The sequence below is a fragment of the Pseudopodoces humilis genome, chromosome 23 (genome assembly GCF_049639895.1).
Source record: "Pseudopodoces humilis isolate 2021_Gansu_Grassland_sample_001 chromosome 23, ASM4963989v1, whole genome shotgun sequence".
NCBI lineage: Eukaryota > Metazoa > Chordata > Aves > Passeriformes > Paridae > Pseudopodoces > Pseudopodoces humilis.
The window spans coordinates 3003270-3025657 of NC_142222.1; the positions used below are offsets into that span (position 1 = coordinate 3003270).

General features: G+C 48.1%; 3 protein-coding genes across 4 annotated transcripts in view; 1 reads left to right on the top strand and 2 right to left on the bottom strand.

The window, feature by feature from the left end:
* The window catches only part of TEX14 (testis expressed 14, intercellular bridge forming factor), a 29185-nt gene extending 22344 nt beyond the window's left edge, over nucleotides 1-6841 (top strand). Inside the window, exons 24-31 of the mRNA XM_088066248.1 lie at nucleotides 1235-1286; nucleotides 1785-1850; nucleotides 2571-2648; nucleotides 4212-4329; nucleotides 4497-4592; nucleotides 5229-5338; nucleotides 5704-5767; nucleotides 5942-6841. Coding sequence (XP_087922374.1) covers nucleotides 1235-1286; nucleotides 1785-1850; nucleotides 2571-2648; nucleotides 4212-4329; nucleotides 4497-4592; nucleotides 5229-5338; nucleotides 5704-5767; nucleotides 5942-5978 — 621 coding nt within the window. The 3' untranslated portion in view covers nucleotides 5979-6841. The remainder of the gene's footprint in view (nucleotides 1-1234; nucleotides 1287-1784; nucleotides 1851-2570; nucleotides 2649-4211; nucleotides 4330-4496; nucleotides 4593-5228; nucleotides 5339-5703; nucleotides 5768-5941) is intronic.
* Nucleotides 6842-9467: 2626 nt separating this feature from the next.
* Nucleotides 9468-12194, bottom strand: LOC102107428 (pinopsin). The gene is made up of 5 exons (XM_005525922.2): nucleotides 11864-12194; nucleotides 11086-11268; nucleotides 10478-10623; nucleotides 10045-10284; nucleotides 9468-9605 (listed from the first exon to the last, which is right to left on the bottom strand). The coding sequence occupies exons 1-5, from the start codon at nucleotides 12117-12119 to the stop codon at nucleotides 9468-9470; spliced, it is 963 nt and encodes a 320-aa protein (XP_005525979.2). The 5' UTR covers nucleotides 12120-12194.
* A 771-nt stretch (nucleotides 12195-12965) lies between these two features.
* Nucleotides 12966-22388, bottom strand: part of DOC2B (double C2 domain beta) — a 30023-nt gene continuing 20600 nt past the window's right edge. For both annotated transcript variants that reach the window (XM_005525717.3, XM_088066039.1), the window contains 5 exons: nucleotides 18516-18642; nucleotides 18155-18312; nucleotides 15753-15834; nucleotides 15464-15560; nucleotides 12966-14834 (listed from right to left, as the gene is read on the bottom strand). In XM_005525717.3, the coding sequence (XP_005525774.1) occupies nucleotides 14698-14834; nucleotides 15464-15560; nucleotides 15753-15834; nucleotides 18155-18312; nucleotides 18516-18642 (601 nt within the window). In that variant the 3' untranslated portion in view covers nucleotides 12966-14697. The remainder of the gene's footprint in view (nucleotides 14835-15463; nucleotides 15561-15752; nucleotides 15835-18154; nucleotides 18313-18515; nucleotides 18643-22388) is intronic.

The following is a 22388-nucleotide window of genomic DNA, read 5'->3' on the forward strand; positions in this document are numbered from 1 at the left end:
TAAATATTCTTTTAATGTTCCTTAAAAATATTTTTGACAATACTTTTCCTAAAAATAAATGCAAGCAGAGAAATGCTTGTAGGTCTTTGTGAGTATTTTGGACTCCTGGCTCTGTTGATAAAGTGGGAAAAGTCCTGTTTGATTTCAAGGCAGTGTTGCCACTGATTATGCAAAGATTTGGGTTCCTCTCCCTTGTAAATGTTGGCCTCTCTCAGAGTGGCCCTTCCCTGCCCTCCATCCCTTCTCTGGCTGTAAGGAATTTCCATTTCCCAGCCTCTGGAATCTTGGAACACCAGAGTGATAAAAACCTGCGAAAAGCTTGGGCTGAAGGAGCCCTTGGCTCAGGGCTTTGTCCTTTTTCTGCACATAAAATCTGCCCAATCTCATCAGTTTTGTTGTGTCAGAGCCCCTCCCTTTGGAGTGCAGAGTTTCCAAAGTCACTGCAGCGATTTCCAGGGATCTTTTTGGCACTGAAGGTGTTGCTGAGCCACAGCTTTACCTCAAATTGTCTTTGCAGACAGTTTGGTATAAAATAGTTGCCTTTTCACCTTTGTTAATGTTTCCACTGCTGGGGCTGTCGTTCAGAGCTGGAATCAGAGTTTGCTCAGGCAGGGCAGCAGCGAGTGCTCATTGTGCAGCTGACCTGACACAGGCAGGTCTGTGCCACCCTGCTCCTGTGCCACAACATTTGGAATTCATTACACTCATTTACAGGGCAAAGTTGCCCTGAGTGGCTCTGCTGATGCTGTCACTTCTTGTCCAAAACCTTATTCTAGAATTAAGTGCATATTCCCATTTTGAGGGCAGTGGGGATTTGCCTCTGGTGACCAATTCTTAATTTCAGGGGCCTCTTCTGATTAACAGATTTGTCTGGCTTTAATAATGAAGGATTCCAGCAGAGAATGGGAACTGAAGAAGTCTTGGAACTGTCCAGTCAGAAAATTCCCATCCAATTATCCATTCAGAGTGTGGAAATAAAGATTATGTAGCTGATGGTAGCTCACAGCTAAAATAAGAGTGCACAGCAGCCTAAGCAAAATTTTTGACACATCAGTCTTACTCTGTTTCCATATTCTGGATTGATTTAAAAGATTAGTTTAAAATTTAATGGTCAGCTCAGGCTTTAATTGAAGGTTCTACCTAATTTTGGATTTAGGATGTTGAAGGGGAGGATTGAAGATCAGCAATTTTTCAATTTATCTTCTTGTGTTTCATTCTGTTTGATCTCACACAGGTTGGGTTGCCACCAGTTGCTTCATCCCTGAGAAACACCAGGCAGGAACATGGTAAGTCTTTTACCCCAGCCCCAGCCAAAATAAATTGTTCAATAAACAGAGAATCGCGTTTGAAAGGAAATACAGCAGTCTATTAATTATTTTTCCTTTTTTTCCCCTTCTTCTTTTGCTCCTGGATGTCTCTTTTTAGAGGGATAAACAGCTTTGCACTCAACCATGTACTGCTGGTGCTAATTAGGTTATGGATTTTCTGTTTGCACCTGCAGACTAAGAACTCTGACCTCCAAATCAACCTCTGTTTGAAGTGTAAATATTACAGGCCTCAAATTTCTGATACAGCATTGGGAGCTGAATGCACAAGTCTGGCTTGAAATAATTTTTCCATTATGGAATTATTTAGGGAAATTTGATAAAATGTGAATGAGCCAGGCTCGTGCAGGGTGTTAAATGAAATATGTAAGCAAGATGCTATCAGAGTGTAAGCCTGTGTCACAGTTATTAAGGATTAATCACTGATAATTAACTAGATTTTTTTTTTCTCTGTCTCAGCACTCTCAGAGCCCCTCTCCATTGATGAGCTGCCTCCACCAGCCCAAGAGCTGCTGGATGAAATTGGTAAGAGGCACTTCACCCCAAACGGTGGGAGGCTTTCCAGCTGTGCTCAGTCAGGATTTCTCCCAGACCATTCACTGGCAAAATACACCAGAGCTTCCAAATTAGTTGCAGTCAATGATTAGGAAGTTTGGCATCAACAGCTTAAATAACTGGCAGTTCCTGGAGCATCTGCATTTCTCTGAGTGGTTCCTTGCTGCTGCTGACAGCACACTGAGTGCAGGTGGAGTTTAACACAGAGAGGAATTTGTGTACACTGAATTTTTCAAAGGTGTCCTGGAGCAATTCGTGTTCCTCATTAGAGGAGGCAGCTGCACCCCCCAGGTGCCTGTGCAGAGCTCAGTGATTTACATTTCTTTTTGTGTTCACACACTTCTCCAGTCAGAAGGTGTAAAAATGCTGTGTGGTTTTCACAGGGAGGGTGTTGGAGAAGAGTTTGCTTTGCTTATCCATCATTAAGCTCTTCCTAAATTAACAGCAGACATTGGGATAATTAAAATGTCCATCCTGACCTTATTTCCTCGTTCACCAAAACAAGAATCCGTGGAGATCAGCATCATCAGTGATGCCATTAATGATGGCATTAATGATGCAGTTTGTGGGTTAAGATATGAAAGAATTATAAATCATGTACAAGTTTTCCTCTAGGGTTGGATAAAGTTTTATGGTACTTTAGTGTATAGTCAACCTAGATTAATATGGAAATAATGCTGTTTTTAACAGAACACTTAAAGCAGCAAGATTCCATCACTCCAGACTCGGAAGGGATGGGATTGCAAGACTTCAGAGTACAAGTGAATGGTTTGTTGCTAACAGTCCCAATGTAGAGATTAAAAATAGAAAATTCCTTTTGCCTCACTGCGAAATGCCTCTGAGTTCTCTCTGAACACGTCACTGTGTGTTCAGCTGTAACAATAAACTGCAGTTTTTAGCTTGGTGTTTAGCTTTTAGCCCACCAGTGTTTGCTGCCTTTCCCTGTGTGTTCCCTCTGAAGTCCATGGGGAGCTGCTGTGGGAGGTTTGCAGGTCTAACCATGAGAATTAATTTTCTGCTTTTATTATGCCACTGTAGCTTGTGCTGTGTTCAAACACAGGTGACAACACCCACAGGAGGAGAGGTGCTGGGCAGGTGATGTCAAATCCATTGAAGTTTCCATTCTGGGAGGGTGATTCAGTTCAGAAAGTGGCCAGTGCACCCTACCTGTTAATGTTCCTAATTCTCCAGCATGAAATAATGCCTCTGATTTCATAGAGTAAGAAAATAGCTTCCACTGGGGTAATGAATATTGTATTTCCTGCTCTGTTACAAAGACAGCAGAGTGGTGAATCTTTGTGCTGCTGCAAATGCAAATGGTGCTAAGTGGGAATCATTTTTAGATGTACAACAAGTCGTGTCAGAGGAGCAGAAAACCTAAATGTTTATAGGCTGTGCTTTTTTTTTTCCTCCAGTGAGTCACAAAGTGAGGAGCAGTAAAAAAAAAAATAAAGCAGACAAAAAAAGGAAAAAAAAAGAAAAAGAAAAAAGGCAGAACATGAGTTAAGTCTGTAAAAAGCTAAATAGCACAGTCACTTGAGAATGATGCTGGCACACGTTTGGTTATCCTACAGCTTTGTTAAGTCTTTTCCTGAGGGATGGAAGTTCATTGGAGCTTCTTGTTTTTAGGGGGAGAGGACTGCAGCAGGCTATTGCTGGCTGCTCAGTCACTGTGGTTTTCTTGTATTTGCATAAAGCACAGCTATTTCAGACTCCCATTTCTTGTGGCAGCCTCGTGCTTCCTTTTATCACAGCCCAGCAGAAGGGGCTGAAATATTCCCCAATAGCCTAAACCTAAATTTAACCCCATCACCATGAATTTCCAGATGAGAAAATTCACCATGGGATGCCCTTCCCAGCCCCTGGAGTCTTTCACTCTCTCCACCCTAAGCCCAACCCTCACCCTGATTTCTGTGGGGAACAGAACTTGCTGATAAGTCTTTGAGGGGAAATCACTGGATTTTCATCAGTAGGCAAACCAAGCTGACATGCTCAGGTTTCCCTTGGATTTCTCTCCCATATCTGGGATTGGAAAAGGAAAGATTAAAGATTCATTTCCACATGCATTTTTCATTTCAGTGGTAAACAAAATGTTGAGTCCTGTGAATTTGGAAATGTGTTGGAGTGAAATATTTATCTGGGCCTTGCTGCTGGCCACTTTTGGCTGCAGATAATGGGATTTTGTTCATCTGGTAAAAAAATCAGGCCAATGAGAAGAGAGTGACTGAGAAGTGGGCAACTGGAAATTTCCCAAGTGTAGCAAAGAAAACAACATTTTAATGTCTGTATTATCTTCCTTTGATACTAAAATCTTGCTGTTTATGTGAATAGCTCCTGATCAAGTTACAATGGAAAACCAAGAGTCAGAAAAAGAATCTGGGAGAAATGAGAAGATAAATCAGAGTTTATGGACTAAGGAGTCATTTAATCAAGCAGAGGATACAGAAAGGTATGAAAAAAAGATGGGAAGGCATGTTTGGCTTTGAGTTACAAAGACTTAGAATTTTAGCAAGATTCAATGCTTACAGAAAACCTTAAATACCCTTTTGACTGTTTTATTTGGAAATTTGCAGCATGAACCTTGTCACCACTACTTAGAAATCTTTTATTTAACAGGGCTCACTCCAGTCTGGATGATATTTTGGAAAGAATGCTCCATGCAGTTCCTGGAGATGAGGAGATCCAAGAACAACCTCAGGGACACACTCTTGGGTGAGCTGATAATTTATATTTGTGTTCAAGGGTTTATTTTGTGTGGTGTGTGCAGATCTGTGCAGGACTTTTCAGAAAATGGGCTGTGACTCCTTAGGGAGTGGAGTGTCAGGGAACTTGCCTGGAGACATCATTGTGAGCTCTCCTACTAAACTGAGAGGGAAAAGAATGATTTGTTAATACAATTTCCTGTAGGTGGAAAGCAAATAATTCAACAGGCTTGGAAGGCAGTGCTTGGTCTTCACAGAAATCAGAGATAATTTGACAGAATGGGGGAATTTTTTGAGACAGAGAAAATGTGCATGAAGAAAACAGAGTCATGAAAGCTCTTTATAAAGAAGAATTTGTGAAAATGGTTGTGCTTTCATGGCAGTATATTAGAGAATTTGAAGAACATGGCAGAAAACATCATTTTAAGGAAAATATTCATATCCCAAATAACTTTTTTTCCTCTTAGAACTAGAGATCAGAGCCCAGTAACTCTGAACAACTCCACAGTGAGTGCTCATAACTCGTCCCTAACTCTATCTCGCTAAGGAACTCGAGACATTCTTGTGTTTGGCATCACAATTTTCTGTTTCATCCTGTTCAAAAATAAAAAGAGAGAGGATGATATAGAAAACTCTGTCATTGAAGGGCTGCCAGCCTGCAGGATCCAGAAGATGCTGGAAGGAAGAATGGAGTAGAGGAGAGTGGAGCCTGGGCTGGAAGCAGAGCACCAGGAAGCTGTGCAGGGACTTCAGCAGGTGCTCTTTGTCTGTAGAGCTGCTGGATGCACCCAAAGTTTGAAATGTTCCAAATCTCTGGTTACTTTTGAAAATATTGATGGGGATTTTTAAATGTAGAAGACTGGGGGTGTGACAAATACTTGTCTTTGGACAGCGTTAGCAGCTGTGCCCCTGGTTTTTGTCAGAGCTCCACTGCTGAGCTGGGATTGGGCTTCAGGGACTGAAACCAGGATTGGTTTCTGATCACCACGAGGGTCCTGGGCTCTGATTCCAAATGGGTCTGAATGAATCAGGCAGAGAAACCTGTAGCACTTGATTCACTTGCTGTCTCTGGGGTGTTGTGTGGCTTTCATGTTCTGAACTGAATTTCTCTGGTTTTTTAGACCAGCACCCCAAAGATCAGAAATTCCACCCCCATCAGCGGCTGACTCCAGCTCCACCCTTCAGGTGAGACTCTCTGTGAGTTAAACTGGAATTGTGCTGGAAATTTATGTGTGGCATGAGCTGCATTCCTGTTTTCCATGAAAAAGAAGCACTATGAAATCCCATTCCCTTCATCTTGTTTATATGATAAAAAACAACCCTTTTCTTCTTCTTTTTTTTTTTTTTTGTCCCCTGCAGGATAATTGTTTTGGATGAGAACTCTCTCCATGATTAAAACAGAGAGTGAATAAATTCTACACATCACCTGCTTGCTGCTGCTTGCACAGTGTTTAGTCAGTGAATTACAGCCCTTTTGGCCACATAAACACCTGTAAAGCTCAGACTTCCTTTAAGTGCAGCAGCAAATTTTGAAGAAAATCTAATGCTGTGTGTTCTGATACGGTTTGTACTGGTTTGATGCCACTGCTGAATGCACAGGCAGTGTCAGTGTTGCAAAAGTGAACTGTTTTTTTTTACTGTCACATCCTTATGAAACTGGTTTTTATTCTGCACGTGCTCATTCTCATAAGCTAAAGAATTTCTTGCTCTGTTGCATTATGCAGTTTTCACGTTAAAGACAAAATGATTGTAATTCTGTGGGCTGCTGGTGCTGCTCAGGCACTGAAATGTTTCTATGCTAGAGTGTTACAGCCCATGTAGTGTCTGTTTTTCCTTGCTCATTAAATTTAACAAGGTAATTTCTTGTTTTCTCTTTACTTAGTGCTTTTGTGATCTAGTGTTGAACTGATTTGACTGATTAAAGGGATTAATTGCTGTGCAAAAAGCTAATGAGGAAAAGGCAGTGTTCTCCAGAGATTGCAAGTGCAGCAATATGTTCCCTGCCAGCATCAGACAAGAATGTGAAAAAATGTGGTTGTTATGAAGATACCTGATGTTTAATTCAACCACATTTTTGTAGGACTCCTAAAACACAACAAAAAATAAAAAATCCCTAGATATAATTGAGTTTGGATTAGAATTTTGATGCAATTTCATACTTAACAAATTTTTTTTTGTGATAAATACAGTTCAAAGTGCAGGAGTGAAGGTTGTTCTGTTCCCTGACAGACACACAGGGCTTTGAGCTGGTTTTGCACATCTGGGTGGGTCAAGTTTTGCATCTTCATTCCTGTTTTTGCAGGGAAGTGCTCCAGCTCTGTACCTGTTAATTTGGTTTAACAACGTTAATAAAAGTTTTCAAGGTTATTGTGTTGCCATGTGGTTCTTTCTCATGAAAAATGAACCATGAGGTTCATTTTTTGGGTTGTTTTGTTGGGTTTTTCACTTGTTTCTAATGCTGCTTCCCATCATCAGACCATGATACAGCCAGGTACTGATAGAGCTGCTCCAGGGAGGATGCTGCAGAGCTGGGGGAGCTTTCTGAGGAAAGATCAAGAGAAAATAAAAATCTTTGATGTGTTTGTCCTGTTGTGACAGTGACAGAGCTGGAGCAGAAGCGCCTCAGGATAAGTGAGGCCTAGAGCAGGCCTCACCCCGGGCTGTGACACAATTCTGTCCAAAAAAAGGTTTAATCTTTTCTAACCCAGGCTTGTACCAGTATGGATTCTCTGTGTGGGACTTCTGTGCTCCAGGCAGAAGGATTTTTATTCCTGACAGGAGCTGCTGGAACAAGATCCTGCTCCCCATGGCCCTGGGGCTGTGTTACCTGCAGGGATAGAGAGTGCAAAAGTTAAATTGCAAATTTTTATTGTGTGATCCTCGGTGGCTTGTGCCTCATAACTGGAGGGTCATTCCCTCTCAGTTTGGGCAGTGTTTTTGTTGTGTTTCAGGCTTATTCAATTAAATAAAAAGTAGCTAAAGCCCATGGGGCTGCAGCAGTGTGGTGGAACAGCACATGAGTGTTTTCACATGCACAGAATTATCAATCATATTGGGCTGCAACATGTAAAATCTCAGCTTCCTGCATTTCTTGTTCTATTTTATCTGTGGGACCAAATGGTGAGCAGACTGTGAACTGTTTCCCTATCTTTTTTTAATCTTACTGTGGAGAATTTTTATTTCTGTTGGTGCAGGGCCTTTCAAATAGCCCCATAGCCTGTCTGATCTCCTTATCGGGGCCAGAACATAACAGAGATTTCAGTTTCTCAGCTGCTTGTACTTTCTCAGATTTAAGTTCAGCATGGATGTAAATCATCCTGATAATATAAAGCATGGACACAAAAGCTGTAATTAACAGGAACAATTAAACAGGGACAGCAGAGGAGATCAGAGGGGCCCATCTAATGCTGCTTTTCCCAGAGAATGAAAGCCCAAATAATTAAATTAAAACAGTGATACTGAGCTGTTCTAATTCCTCTCTGAGCTGTGTGAGCTGAGCTGTTCTGCACAGCAGGAGAGAGGGAGGCTGACACAGGGATGGGGATGGGTGTCCCGTCCCCCCACTCCAGGTCATGGAATCATGGAACAGTTTGGGTTGGAAACTATCATAAATATGATTTAGTTCCACCTCTCTGCCACCTTCCACTAGACCAGGTTGCTCCAGCATGTTTCATTCTTTTGTACTGGGCTGGTTTGGGGATTTTTGATTTATTTTTGGTTCGAAGCAGAGAATCTCAGTGAAAAAAAACCTTCAAACCCTCAGTCTCCCAAATCTCACCATCCTCCATGGCAGTGCAAATTTCTGGGGTGCCTGGCTGTGGATCACCTCATTTTGAAAGCAATTCAAGGGTTCAGGATCAAAAATCTGTAAGGCAGCTCTGAAGGCAGGCAGGCTTTTTTAGAGATGGAGAAATTGGGTGAAACCCAGTTTCAGCCACGTCCTGCCTTCAATATCACCTTTAGAAGCCTTTCCTGGGCTCCTGAATGACAGAATCTGCCTCCAAAAACAGAAGTGTGATTGCAGCTGGGGTAGATAAACACTGTGGTTTGAGATTTAAGATGAGGTGTGAAGCCTCATGGAGGTTTTTTCTCTTTTATTTTATCCTTACAGGCTTTGGCATCTTTTGTTTGCTGCTTGTGGGCAGTGCCACCTCTGCTCTGCCTTGGGGCCCATTACCATTTGTGTTTTCACCCTTGCTGGGAAATCAGTGGGTTCAGACCTTTTATTGCCCTAACTCTAAAAAAAAAATTAACTTTGCATCTGTTTTTCCTCTGGCTTTCTGCAGTGATGTTTGTGGCACTTGCCACGAAGGGTGTGCCAGCTCTGGTGGCAGGAGGCGATGTGTTTTCTGTCAAATCCTCTATCAGCCAATGAAACAGATGAACTGCTCAGTATTTATTAGTGTTTATTAACACAGTTGGCTCTTAAACATTCCTGCTGGATTTTTGCCAGATTTACAGCATCTCCCTGAACTTCACAGCAGGACCAGACATTGCAGACAGGGCTTGGTCTGTCTGGGGATGGTGACAGATCATTTTCCACCTGACTCAGGGCCAAACAGAAATCTGGGATGTTGTGCACTGAGGAAAAATTACTGTTCATTTTTTATTTTGTGTTCTTGAAAGGCTCCAAGGTGAGGGGCTGGGAGGGAGGGGGTTCCTTAGGAGAGTGGAATAGTGATAATCTACAGTTTCTCCCATGATGGGATGGCTCCTCGCCTGCAAGAAGACACTGTCATGTCTTTTTTTTTGTTTGTTTTTTGTTGGGGACCCCTCCAACCTCTGAAAGCCCCCCACCAGCTCCACCCCGAGCCCCTCTGTGCTGCTGTGGGTGACACAGGCAGATCCTGGAGCTGGCACTGGTGCAGGCAGGATGTGGCAGCTGTCACACGGGGTGAGATGGTGTCACCTTGTTCCTCAGCCCCTCTGCAGCACCCTGGGGACTGGGGGCAGCTGGAGAGGTTTTCCCCATCCCTCGGGGGTGGTAACCACAGCACAGCATTCCCAGCAGGCAGCTCTGGAACTGGGCAGGGAAGGAAGGGGCAGGTTATTTGTGGCAGCAGAAATTCGGTGTCACCTCAAGATTCAGCAGGTTGGATGCTGGTTATATTTTGGGAAAGATCTCTGTCTATTCCCAGCCCAACTCTGCAGTTTATGGACAATAAAAGTTTCATTCTGTTTGCTTTGTACCTTCAACGAGCAGCTTGTGATCCAACATTAAGTTGCCTGACCCCATAAAACCATGGAAGCAGAAAATGAGCTCTTGTTCAGTCTCACAGGCTCCTCCCTCCCTTTCCATTTTATTCCCCAAATCCTTGCTGCTTACACAGCAACCCTGGGTGACACACAGTGACCACACTTGCAGATAGGATAGACGGTTCCTCCAGGATTTTTGGGCCTGTCAAGCTGTTCTCCAGCAGCCCCAGTGAAGCTGTGCTTTTTTTTGGAGCTTTCTCTCTCACCTGTTTGTTCATGAAGACGTAGATGATGGGGTTGTAAACCGTGGCCGTCTTGGAGAAGTAGGAGGGCAGGGATGCCAGGGCTGGCTGGATGACAATGTCCTTGTTGGTGGCCACCACCAGTGCAAAGGTGGTGTAGGGCAGCCAGCAGGTGAGGAAGGCCACCACCATGGCCACCACCATGCGCGTCACCTCCCTCTCCGCCTGCTGCGTCGTGTCCGACTCCTGCTGCTGCGCCGCGGCCTGCGGGGAGTTGGGGAGAGAGGGAGGTGCCTGTCAGCAGCTTGGAACAGCACTTCCATCCCTTGGGAGCCCTGATGGCAGCGCCAGGAGGTGCCAGCTGCTTCGGCTGTCCCCAGATCCTGCCCTGAGGCTCTTCATCCCGATGGAGACGCTTTGGGAACAGCGCGGACTCACCCGAGCCGGGCGCACTTACCGCCCGCAGGGTCAGCAGCAGGTTGGTGTAGGAGAAGAGGATCAGGCTGAGGGGCATCACAAAGCAGGTGACAAACAAGGCCAGGATGTAGCTGCTGTTGTTGCTGCCACCCGTGTACCAGTTGGGCCCGCAGGAGGTTCTCAGGCCTGGAATAAAGGTTGGGGATGAGCCTAAACCAGTTAGGGCCTGGATCAGGGCTCAAGGATGGGCTCCAAAACAGCCATGCCACCCAAGCACCGCTCACTTTTCCATCCCCAAGGGCCTGGAGATCAGCCACCAGGGTTTTTGGCCGGCCAGATGCCCTCTGTGGTTTGTTGTGGAGTTGTGCCAGGCCCTGACAAGGGCAGCTTTGGGCTGGGTGTGCACTGGGTGCTGCTCCAGCAGCCAGAGCAGTTCCTGCCTCCAGTGAGAACGCCTGCAGAGTGTCCTGTGCTGGGGAACTTCCAAAGAACAGCCTCAAGGAGAGGAGTGTTGGCTGAGCAAGCAGGAGACATTAACAGGAGCTATTAACCCCTTAAACTCCAGCACAGACACTCTCCAGCTACCCCGGGCTTGAAACCAAGACGCAAGAAGACAACAGAGCGGAGTCTGATGCACATCTCCCCTACCTTCAGGCACGTAGCTGCTCCAGCCCAGGAGCGGTGGGGTTGTCCAGAGCAGGGACCAGCCCCAGGTGAAGGCACAGCCGCTGGCAGCGTGCCGGTGCTGGAACCGAAAGTCTCTCAGGGGTCTGCAGACCACCAGGTACCTCTCCAAGGCCAGGATGGCCAGAGACCACAGCCCCACGATGCCTGGGGGGACAGCGAAGGGTTGTGTCTCAGGGACAGGTTCTGCTGCCTGTGCTGGCACCTGGTTGATGATGGTTTAGTTCAAGTAAATATTGTTTGAACAAGAAGTGGGATGTTTTTTCCTTGCAGCAGGGAGAGGTGTGATATTTGGCCGTTAAAAGCTGTGATTTTGGCACTGCTTCTCTCACAGCAGGGACAACTGTGATTTTGGCCCTTAGAAATGAGGTTGGCAATGGGTGGCTGTGACGCCTCATGGTTACAACAACTGAGTGTCCTCAAGCAGAGTTTTTGCTCAATTTCCTGTCCCTGGTGCACAGCCAGCCCCAGGTGTGTGGGTACAGCAGCCAGCACCCATGAAATGCAGCCCAAACAAGGATTCCCCATGTTCCCAAGTGACATTTCCCACTCTGTCCAGACCAGGACTGACCTGGTGCAGCCAACCTTCTCCCCAGCCCTTCCCAGTGCTAACCAAGGGCTGAAGGACACGAGTTTCACGTCAGAGTGTTGACTGTAGGTGGTGCAACATCTCCAAAGCCCCTCTGCCAAACCCAAAAGCATCAGCCAGAGCCCAAGGCAGGTCTGGAATTCATCTCCTTACCTGTCAGGGACACCATGAAGCCCTCCAGCTCGCAGAGCCGTTTCCCAAACACGAAGAAGCCGCTGATGTTGTTGGAGAGGCTGACGGAGCTGCCGCAGAGCGTCACCAGCAGGTTGGCCACGGCCAGGTTCACCAGGATGTAGTTCAGGGGCGAGCGGAGCTTCTTGTGCCTGATGGACACCACGATGACCAGGCCGTTGAGCACCGAGGCCGAGGCCACCACGAGCCCCATGAGCACGGCCACCGCCAGGTACATGGCCCGGGGGCCCTGGTGGGGCCACTGGGGGCCATCAAAAGGCCCCGGGGTGCCGTTGTTTGGGGGCTCCTGGGTGCTGTCCATGGAGCAGCAGCACCTGGGGCAGGTGAGCTTCCCCAAAAGCAGAGCCTCTTTATAGAGCAGGAGGGGCTGACGTGCCCCAGAGCAGCTTGGCATCCAAATACCTTAAGCTTTATTTTAATCTGAAGGGTTTGTCCTCCCGCTTTTTATAATCAGCTCTTTATTCCCAAGGGGATAAAGAGTGACTTAAACAAAAATCTGATGACTGAACAGAGCATCATTTAATTGAGTAAATATTTTTTTTTTAACTCATGCTTTCCAGTTGGATTTTCCTGTAAGCCCAGCCTTGGCACCTGAGATAATTCCCTGTGCCCTGGATTTGCTGGGCTTCACAGCTACTAAATATATATTAAACATAAATGCACATGTAGTATATATACTTAATTGGGCCATATGAATGTATTTTCTCTCTTCATATATATATATATATATATCCCCATATATATACTTAGAAATACTTGTAAGTACATATATAGTATTTATGCTATACTGGGCCAAGAAGCCCCTAATGCTCTGGTTTAAAATAATTTCTTCCCAAATCCTTGCCATCCCCCAATTTCAAAAGCTGTACCACCAGCATCAACCTTTTTTTTTTTTAATTTTTATTTTTTTTTAACTTTTTTCTTTTCAGTTCTCATTATAAATATTAACAAATCTGACCAAAAGTACACAGATAGGTAATATTGAAATACAAAATTCTCTCAGGATGCAGGTAAGGATGGTTTCTGCAGCCTTCACATGGTAGCAAAACATTGGTACCAAACATTTCACGAGGCCTGGCATGACAACCACCAACTCTGCATGCAGCTGGGACGAGGGACAGAGTGTCCACTTAGAAAAGACTGGGGCACAAAGTGAAGGAACCCACACACACACACACGTCCTACTCCACCTCAGGCATAAAACCAGTTTCATAGGCTGGAAAAAAGGATGGATTGAAGGGAACTTTGCCAGAAAAGGGAGGCACAGCCAACCTGGTGCTCCTGGAGCTTCCCTGGAAGCTCAGACCCCAACCAGGTTTTAAGGTGCTGGACCAGGAAGGATTTTTGGGAACATGTGACTCGACAGGCTGCCAGCATTCAAATAAAATCCATGCATATCTGCAGGATGCATTACAAATATTAAGTTATTTAAAAAACCCCTATGAATGTTGTTTTTTTATTCTTTTATCTCCCCCCAATATCAAACAAGGTGTAACAAGGTGTAACACGATCGTCACTTGGAAAAGTAAACGTAGGTTTCCAGAGATTCCACTGCTTCCAAGAGACAAAAATGAAGTTGGCAATACGTGCACAGGGGCTTGGAAGCTGAGGGTAACTGAGACTCGTGGGGAAAGAGCAGCTCTTCCTAAGAAATCATTCTTTAAAGGCTTCAAGAAATTTTGGGAATGGTGCAGCATTTCCTAGAAAGTTTTAGCTCATCCCACTGGGTGCCTGGTGGGATGAGGATGAGCCAAGACAGATCACAGAGAATGATATCTGAGATTATGGTAATATTCATATATTATTACTGTGCCATATTAATATTACTGTGCCATACACAGAAATTTATTTGGTTTGGATGCTGTTTGAGGCAGAAAATGAATCAACCTCACGGCCATGCTGAACTACAAACACAATTCCAGCTCAGCTCCGAGGCTCAGCATCTTCATTAATTAATTGATTGAATTGGAAAGGGATGAAAAAGGGAAAAATGATAGAAAAATTCAGCCTGGAAGCTGGCTTTGCTGGAAAAACAGCCGTGCTGCTGCATGGCATGGTTTCATTAGGAGAGAGGCTGCTGCCAGTCCTGGGAAGCAAGAACAGCCAGGCTGTTCCAGGGAGCTTTTTATTTTGCCTCCCAAATGTGAAGCTGCCCGATCCCAGGAGGAAAAGTGTGGTCTGCACAGCTCTGCTGCCTTCACGTGAGTTACTGGAGAGGACGAGCACAACATTCCTGGAAGGAAAGCGAACACTCTTTCCAGGTTTACACAATCATTCCAACAGAGGAGCTTTAAATGCATAAAAGACTGTTTAGGCCCAAACCACAGAGACTGACAAACCACCAGAGATATGGCACAAGCTGCCCCGAGGAGACAGTTCTGTGTTTTGTGTGTTTTTAGGGACGCCTTTTGCCGATGCCGGACACACGGACGCGGACGGACGCATTCATTTTTGCCACTGACTTGCAAGGCAGCGAGAAGGTAAGTGAGTAGAGGCAGGATCTGGGAGAGGAGGCAGACTGCAGTGCATGCAGGGGTGCACACCTGCGTGTGTGTGAGCGTGAGGGTGCCCGTGCCCGCTCCAGAGCGGGGCTGGGCGCAAAGAGGCGTTCTGGAAAAGCCTTGGCAGCCTTGGGAGCGGCCGCCAGAGCAAACCACCTGTGCCTTCTTCCCTGGGAAGGGCTTCCCTGCAGCCAGGCCCTGCTGTGGGGTGTCCTGCTGTCCTGGCTGTCCCGGGATCCCCCGGATCCAAAGCTGGGAGGAGCCCAAAGGCTGTGGAGCTGTGGCCCCCAGGGCTCAGTCGCTGAGGACGGCGCCCGGCAGCTCGTTGGTCAGCGTGTGCCAGCGCTCGATTTTCTTGTCCTTGTTTTTCAGGCAGTCGAACCAGTGCTTCAGCCGCTCCCCTTTGGCATTAATTCCTAACACGACTCCGCCTTGGGAGGGAGACAGAGAGAGGGAGAGCTGTGGGGGGAGCATCGGCTCTGCGAGGGATGCTGAGAGATGCCGAGGGACACCGGGGGATGCTGCAGGGAGCCGGGTGATTCAGCATCCTCGCAGCATCCAAGCTGATGTGAAATGCGGCCCAAATTCCCCACCCCCTGATGGCTGGGATGTGGGACCTGTCCCAGGCAGTGTCCCTGTCCCTGGCAGTGTCCCTGTCCCTGGCAATGCCCCTGTCCCTGGTGCCAAGGGCTCACTGCAATCACAGCGGCTGCCGGAGGTACCGGGCTCTTGGTAGTGATAAATCACAGCAACAAAATCACAACAAGCCCAGACGTCCAACAGAGATAAATGAAACCTCCCTGTTAAACCTGTTTTTCACTCAGAGGAAAACATCTGAAAACAGAAAGGGAGAGGCAGGTGTGTTTTCTCCCTGCTTGGATGCTCCTTGAGAGGCTCAGGGGCAGGAGAGGGATAAAAGCAGAACTGAAACCCAGCGAGAATGAATGTGGGCATGGAGAACAAACCGGGAGGCTGGAGGAGTGCAGGAGAAGGAAGAGGCACAGAAAATGAAGATAAATAAAAAAGAGGCCAAGGAGACCTTCTGGAGTGTGCTACTCACCTATGAAATCGTTGGATTTCCCAATATCATAGTCCCACACAGTGACTTCTAAGGTTTTCTTTGCCAGGTCACCGTGCTTTATCTCATAGAAAAACTCCTGTGGAGGAGCAGAGGTAGAATCAGGATGAAACAGGGGCTGGGGCAGCTCATCCTCCTCCTCAGACTTTGCTGCCCACGGGGAACCCAACCCCAATCCCTCACACAGTGACTGAGGTGGGGGGAGTTTCATCTTTTAAGTCTGAGGTTGAGAAAAGCCCCTCGGTGAGAACCACACCCACCCCAAACCCACCTCATTGAACTCGGGGTTCAGCGTTTTCTTCTTCACTGCTGTCTTGTGCTTGGATTTCTTGTCCTCATCTGGTTTCAAGTAACTGCAAGGAGACCAAAGCATCCCCATGGGTCCCAGTGAGGGGGGCAGTGTCTGTGGCTGCAGGACCAGCTCCTGAGCAGAGCCTGCGTGAGGTGGGTGGCTGAGCCCCCTGAACCTCCAAATCCTCCTTCCCTGCTCTCCCCTGCCAAAACTCTGGGGATGGCTGGGAGGAGGCAGCATTTCCCCACCTTAGAACCAAGCCCAGCTGCTGGCTGCAATCAGAGAGCACCGATTATCCCATCTCCAGACCCTAGGGGACACTGGCACCGCACACACGCTCCCCAAAGCCATCACTGCCAGCCCAGACCAGTGCAGACTCAGGTGTGTGAGTGGTCTGCTCATGCAGAGCCTCTCCAGGGCACAGGAACCACATTCAGGGTGGAAAAGGAGCAGCTTCGGGCTGTTCCCCACAGATATTCTGCAGCGCAGCACCAGAGCTGGACATCAAACGAGACTAAAGTGTCATCAGGCAGAGAGGGGACCAGAAACAAAGGGTCAGGACAAAGTCAATCCATCGTGGTTTTGTGCTGCTGCTGCGCCTTTAAACATCAGTTCTGCTTCCTTGCTGCACGTTCCAGATCTTGCTCATAATTAAAAATTAGGGCTTGTACCGAGAAGCATCACTTTTCTATCTGCTCTGATCCCAGCCCTGCAGATGCAATCTCCTGTGGATAGCACAGGGGACACCCAAAACTGGCTGGGTGCGATGGGAATTGTGTTGCTCGGGGACTGAGCCTCCTACGGGCATCTAAAAAAGCAAGAGGGGATTTTTTTTCTTTTTTACAAACACCTCCACCCCTAAAAACCACTTAAATAAGAAGGTGAAAATGTGCTGCTGATACACTCCATTACTGGGTCTCCCAGCTGCGGTTTCTCCCAGCAGTTCTGCCTTAGCAAATACCATCCCTAAAAGTGCCCGAGTTTGAGTCAGCACGGTGGGGACAAGGAGGTGGGACAGGCACAGGGTCCCTCCTCGCCATGGTCACCCCCTTTCTGCAGAGAATTTGAAAAATGCCACCCCCCAAAAACCCAGGAGCTGCGGTGGGACAGGAGGGACAACCCCACACCACCCAGTCCTGCCCCAGCTCACCTGGAAGCTCTGCCAAACAATGGCCAGGGAATAACGCTCCAGGCACAGGCAAGCTGCTGCCTGACGGCCTCATTTGCATCTCCTAATGAGAGCAATTAATGCCCGCTGCGGGGAGAGGCGGGAGGGGATAGCAGGGCTGCGGGTGACCCTCACATTTTATCGGGTGACACTCACATTTTGAAGGGTGACACTCACATTTTGGCAGGTGACACTCACATTTTGGCAGGTGACACATTTTGGCAGGTGACACTCACATTTTGGCAGGTGACACTCACATTTTGACAGGTGACACTCACATTTTGGCAGGTGACACTCACATTTTGACGGGTGACACTCACATTTTGACAGGTGACACTCACATTTTGACGGGTGACACTCACATTTTGACAGGTGACACATTTTGGCAGGTGACACTCACACTTTGATGGGTGACACTCACATTTTGGCAGGTGACACTCACATTTTGGCAGGTGACACTCACATTTTGGCAGGTGACACATTTTGGCAGGTGACACTCACATTTTGGCAGGTGACACTCACATTTTGACAGGTGACACTCACATTTTGGCAGGTGACACTCACATTTTGAAGGGTGACACTCACATTTTGACAGGTGACACTCACATTTTGGCAGGTGACACTCACATTTTGACAGGTGACACTCACATTTTGGCAGGTGACACTCACATTTTGACGGGTGACACTCACATTTTGACAGGTGACACTCACATTTTGGCAGGTGACACTCACATTTTGACGGGTGACACTCACATTTTGACAGGTGACACTCACATTTTGAAGGGTGACACTCACACTTTGATGGGCGACACACATTTTGACGGGTGACACTCACATTTTGACGGGTGACACTCACATTTTGATGGGTGACACTCACATTTTGGCAGGTGACACTCACATTTTGGCAGGTGACACTCACATTTTGACGGGTGACACTCACATTTTGGCAGGTGACACTCACATTTTGATGGGTGACACTCACATTTTGACAGGTGACACTCACATTTTGACAGGTGACACTCACATTTTGACAGGTGACACTCACATTTTGATGGGTGACACTCACATTTTGACAGGTGACACTCACATTTTGGCAGGTGACACTCACATTTTGATGGGTGACACTCACATTTTGACAGGTGACACTCACATTTTGACAGGTGACACTCACATTTTGACAGGTGACACTCACATTTTGGCAGGTGACACTCACATTTTGACGTAGGGGTCGGAGTAGCCGTTGGCGTCCATGGCAGCCAGGTGTGCGCAGCGCATGATGCCCACCTGCAGCCCCTGCTTCTGCGAGCTGTACTTGAGGGAGATGAGGATCCTGCCACGCTCCTCCAGCGACTTGTCCTCTGTTTTATCTATCTGGGGAGGGAATGCACCCACGTCTGGGGGCTGCACCGCGATACAGCCGCAGCCAGACACCTCCTCAGCCCAGGGATGCTGTTCCCCACATCCCTGACGATGTTTGAGGGGCCACACAGCTCCGTGCTCCCAAATGCCACAGGGAGAAGCTGCTGTGTCTGTGATTCCAAGGTGGGATGAGGCTCTGAACCCCCCTCACTCACCGGCAGCTGCTTCTCCAGGCAGATGTTGAAGTTTTTGGTCTGGTTGGGCTTCAGTTTCTTCAGCGGGATGCGCGTCTCCCCGATGAACTCGTTGTGGCGGAACTTGTCCTCGTCACACACCGAGATCCTGCAAGGGGCACGGGCTGAGCGGGGACGCTGCAGAGAGGGGAGGGGCTGCCCCCCCTGCACTGCAGATCCCCCTTCCCCAGGCCATGGACAGGGCACCTCCTCTGCAGACAGCTGGAACACAGCTGGAACACAGCTGGAATGCACAGGGCAGCTCACGTTGTGAGTCTCTGTGTCCAAACGCACATCCCAGCCCAGGCACTGCTGGAAAAGCAAGCTGGAGCCTCAACCATCCCAAACCCTTCCACTGAAACATCAGAGTCATCAGGGACTAAGGCAAAATTACTCAGAGTTGCTGGGGGTGCGTTTTGCCCAGCCATGGAGGCTCTTCCTCATGGCTCCCTTGGACTGTGTGGCTGGGAGAAGCCTGCTTCCCACACAGCTCCTTCCCTCGGAGCTCGGGCACGGCTGGAGGTGGCAGCTCCCAGGGTGACCTTGGCTGGGACACAGAGAGGTTCTGCCACCCCCATTCCCACCAAGCACACAAGGCCATGAGTGATTTCCACACCCAGGCCATGGAAAACATCACACCTTGGGCAGGTGGAGCTCCCACAGCCCCGCTGGGATCCCGGGATGCGTCCCAGTGGCGGAGCTGTGTCTGAGGGCAGGGATGTGGTGCTGAGCCCAGGCTGTTTTCCATGAAAACAGCTATAAATGCTTTTCCCTGAGCTGGCAGCTAATGAGTCATTCCTCTGCTGCTTCCCAGCCTGCTCTGGGCGTCAGGAGGGACGGCAGAGGAGCAAAGTTAGCGCTTGCAGAGAGCCTCTGCTCACAGCTCCCAAAATCCCAGAGGGCCAGAGGGGTGCCTTGAGGGACCAGCTGTTCCCAGCTGTGCTGGGAATGGGGAAAGCCAAAGGGAGCATCCTGTATCCCTGCTGGAGCCACACAGGGACTGGCTGGGCTCCCTCCCCGTGAAGGAAAGGCATTTCTTTTCCCTTCCCTTACATCCTTTCTCCTTTTTTTAAAAGAAGTGTTCTTACAGTGTCTTCTCATCTTTTGGGTACCTGATTGTTTTTCACCCAGTCCCTTTGGTGTCCATCTTCCCACTTCTGCTCCAGGGGAAGGGGGAATGTAATTAAAGATTAATAATTAGTAATTAAAGATAAATAATGCCCTGTGATCCCACCTGAGAGTAGCTAATTGCACACCCATAATATCATGGATGTGTTATCCATGGATGATTTATCTACAGATTGTTTATCTGTGGATGCTTCGGTGCCTTATCCAAGGATGCTTTGACCACCCTCATGCTCACAAATGAGTAACAAAGAAGCCATGGGGATTCATCAGAGCTTGGGAGCAGCAGAGGAAATGGGTTTGGGAAAAAAAAAATAAGGCACAAGCAGGAAAACGGGGAATGCTGCACTCCAGAAAACTGTGGCTGGATGCAGCGTTACTATAGATACCCACGGAAAAAAACACCCCACCAGAACAGTAAAATCCTCAAAGAGAATCTCAGATGCAGGCACGATATTCCCCATTTCCTCTCCTCTTTCTTGTGAAGAGCAGAAGCAGCAAAGGAGCAGCAGCAGCTCCAGAGCCAGCGCTGCACTTGCCAGGAGTGTGGAGCCCCTGCCCCATGGGGCAGAGCTGGGGGGACAGGAGGGGACAGGAGGGGACAGGAGGGGATGTGGCCTCACAGAGAGCTGGCAGCCCAGGATCTGTGTGTGCACCCAGCAATTGTGGAGCGGTGCCAACTCCTGGGCACTCAGGGAGACAGGGTTTGGGATGGTTTACCTCTTAAAAATGTGAGTAACAATTCTGACAGTGTCCAGGTACCCCCCAGAAGCTCAGCAGGATCCCAAACACAGCATCCTGCTTGCTGTGAAGACTCAGGAGCCTCAGGATGAGGCAAAAGCCCAGGAAGGAAACGTGGAAAACTCCAGTGGTGGCAGCAGGGAGAGCATCTCCAGTGTCCCACTGGGAGAGACCCCTCTGGGCCCCGTGTCAGTGCCCTCAGGGACATGGGAAGGCCCTTGGGAAGTTTTGGCACAGTGCCCTGACAGCTCCAGGCCTCTCCCAGCCCCCTTCTCCCTTGGCACCTCTGGCCACTTCTCAGCTGGGTCCCCACATTTTGTGCCCGTCTCTGTGTGATGCCCAGTGGGGGTTTTGTGTCAGCTCTCCCCCTGCCTCAGGCCCAGCCCCCGGTCCCAGTTCCTCTTCCCAGCTGCAGCTCATCCCCACTGGAATGGCATTTCCAGCCCTGCAGTGCCCTGGCCCATCAGTGAAGGCAGAGAGCTTTGAGTGAGATGAGCAGGAAGCTCCAGCCCCGGCCCTCCCGTTGGAAAAAGGCGTAATGCAATCACACCAGCTTGGATTTTATTAGGAGAAATCGATGTGGTGGAATTTTTATGCCTTGGGTTAGAAAATCAGCCCCGTGACAAACAGCACAAGATGCCTCTGGCAGCCTCATTCACCTTCCATCCCCAGCCTGTAACTGGAGCTTCACCCCTTTCTCATCTCTCCTTATCAATCCCAATCCCTCCAGCCCTGTGTTTCACTTGATATCCTCACTGTGGGGTCCTGATCTCCACGTTAAGGGCTGTGAAAACCACCTTGGAAGGAAACTGAGCAGCAAATGAACAATCACTGCTCATTAAACTTCTCCTCCCTCCTACTCAGCCCGGGCTCCTGGGTTAGTCCTGACTCACTGCACAGCTCCAGCAGCTGACTCACGGCTTCTGCTCCCTCACACGAGTTCCTCGGCCTCTTTCCCAGCATGGAAAGGGGGTCAGCAAGGATCCTCTTCCACAAAAACTCACAGAGCAGAGCCCCAGGTGCATCCCCTGTGTCTGGGATCCCTTATGGCAACGTGGGAGGCTCCCCATGAGGAGCAGACGATGCTGCCTTGGTTTAAGGACAGGCAAAACCAGGCAAGGAGACAAAATAGCACCCTGGGAAAGTCCAGTTCTCCAGAAAACAAAAGGAGGATTCCTTGATGGGCTCCATCACAAAATGCCTCCAAGTTTGAGCATAGAAACTACAGCAGAAGTGAGCTATAATTACAAATGCACCTGCAATTCCAAGCAAACCTCATTCATCCAGAGTAAAGCAATTTGGGACCCCAAACCTTGAAGTGGCTGCACTCTGCCTATTAGTCCTGATCAAATACTATTTTCTGAATAATATATTTAATGAGTCATGATGTTTGTCAAACACATGATTAAACAAAGAATTCCTGGCATTCGTGGGCTAGCTGAGTACCCCATGAATAATGCATCACCTCGCCAATATATCTGGATATGAATAATTGTATCCAGTATCTGGCCAGCTGAGATATTTATTATGAATGCAATTTATTTATTGTATATTACATGTATTATTGAAATGGAGGAGATTGTGTTCTGCCTGTTCCAGCTTCCCCTGCAGCATTTCTCTGCCTTCCCCTGACGTTGTTCCCTGTGGTCGCAGTCCAGGTGGGAATGGGGGCTCCAGGGTGGGATTTCCCCCTGGTGCTGGAATCTGTCCCCAATCCCATTCCTCTGTGCATTCCAGTGTGTTCTGCATGGCTCTGAACCTGCCTTTTCCCAGGCTGGTGGGTGGTTTCATCCCTGCTAAGCCTTGGGCTACACTCAGGGATATTGAATTCAATGAATGGATGAGACCTTTCGAGATCCTCCCACCTGCTGAGCTCCACGAAATCCCAAATATCTGCTGGCTTTTGAGGGGGCTGGTTCATTAACAAAATCCTGCTTGGCACTGCAATTAGCTGGGCTGCCTTCACCTCTCCTTCACCTCGGGGAGTGA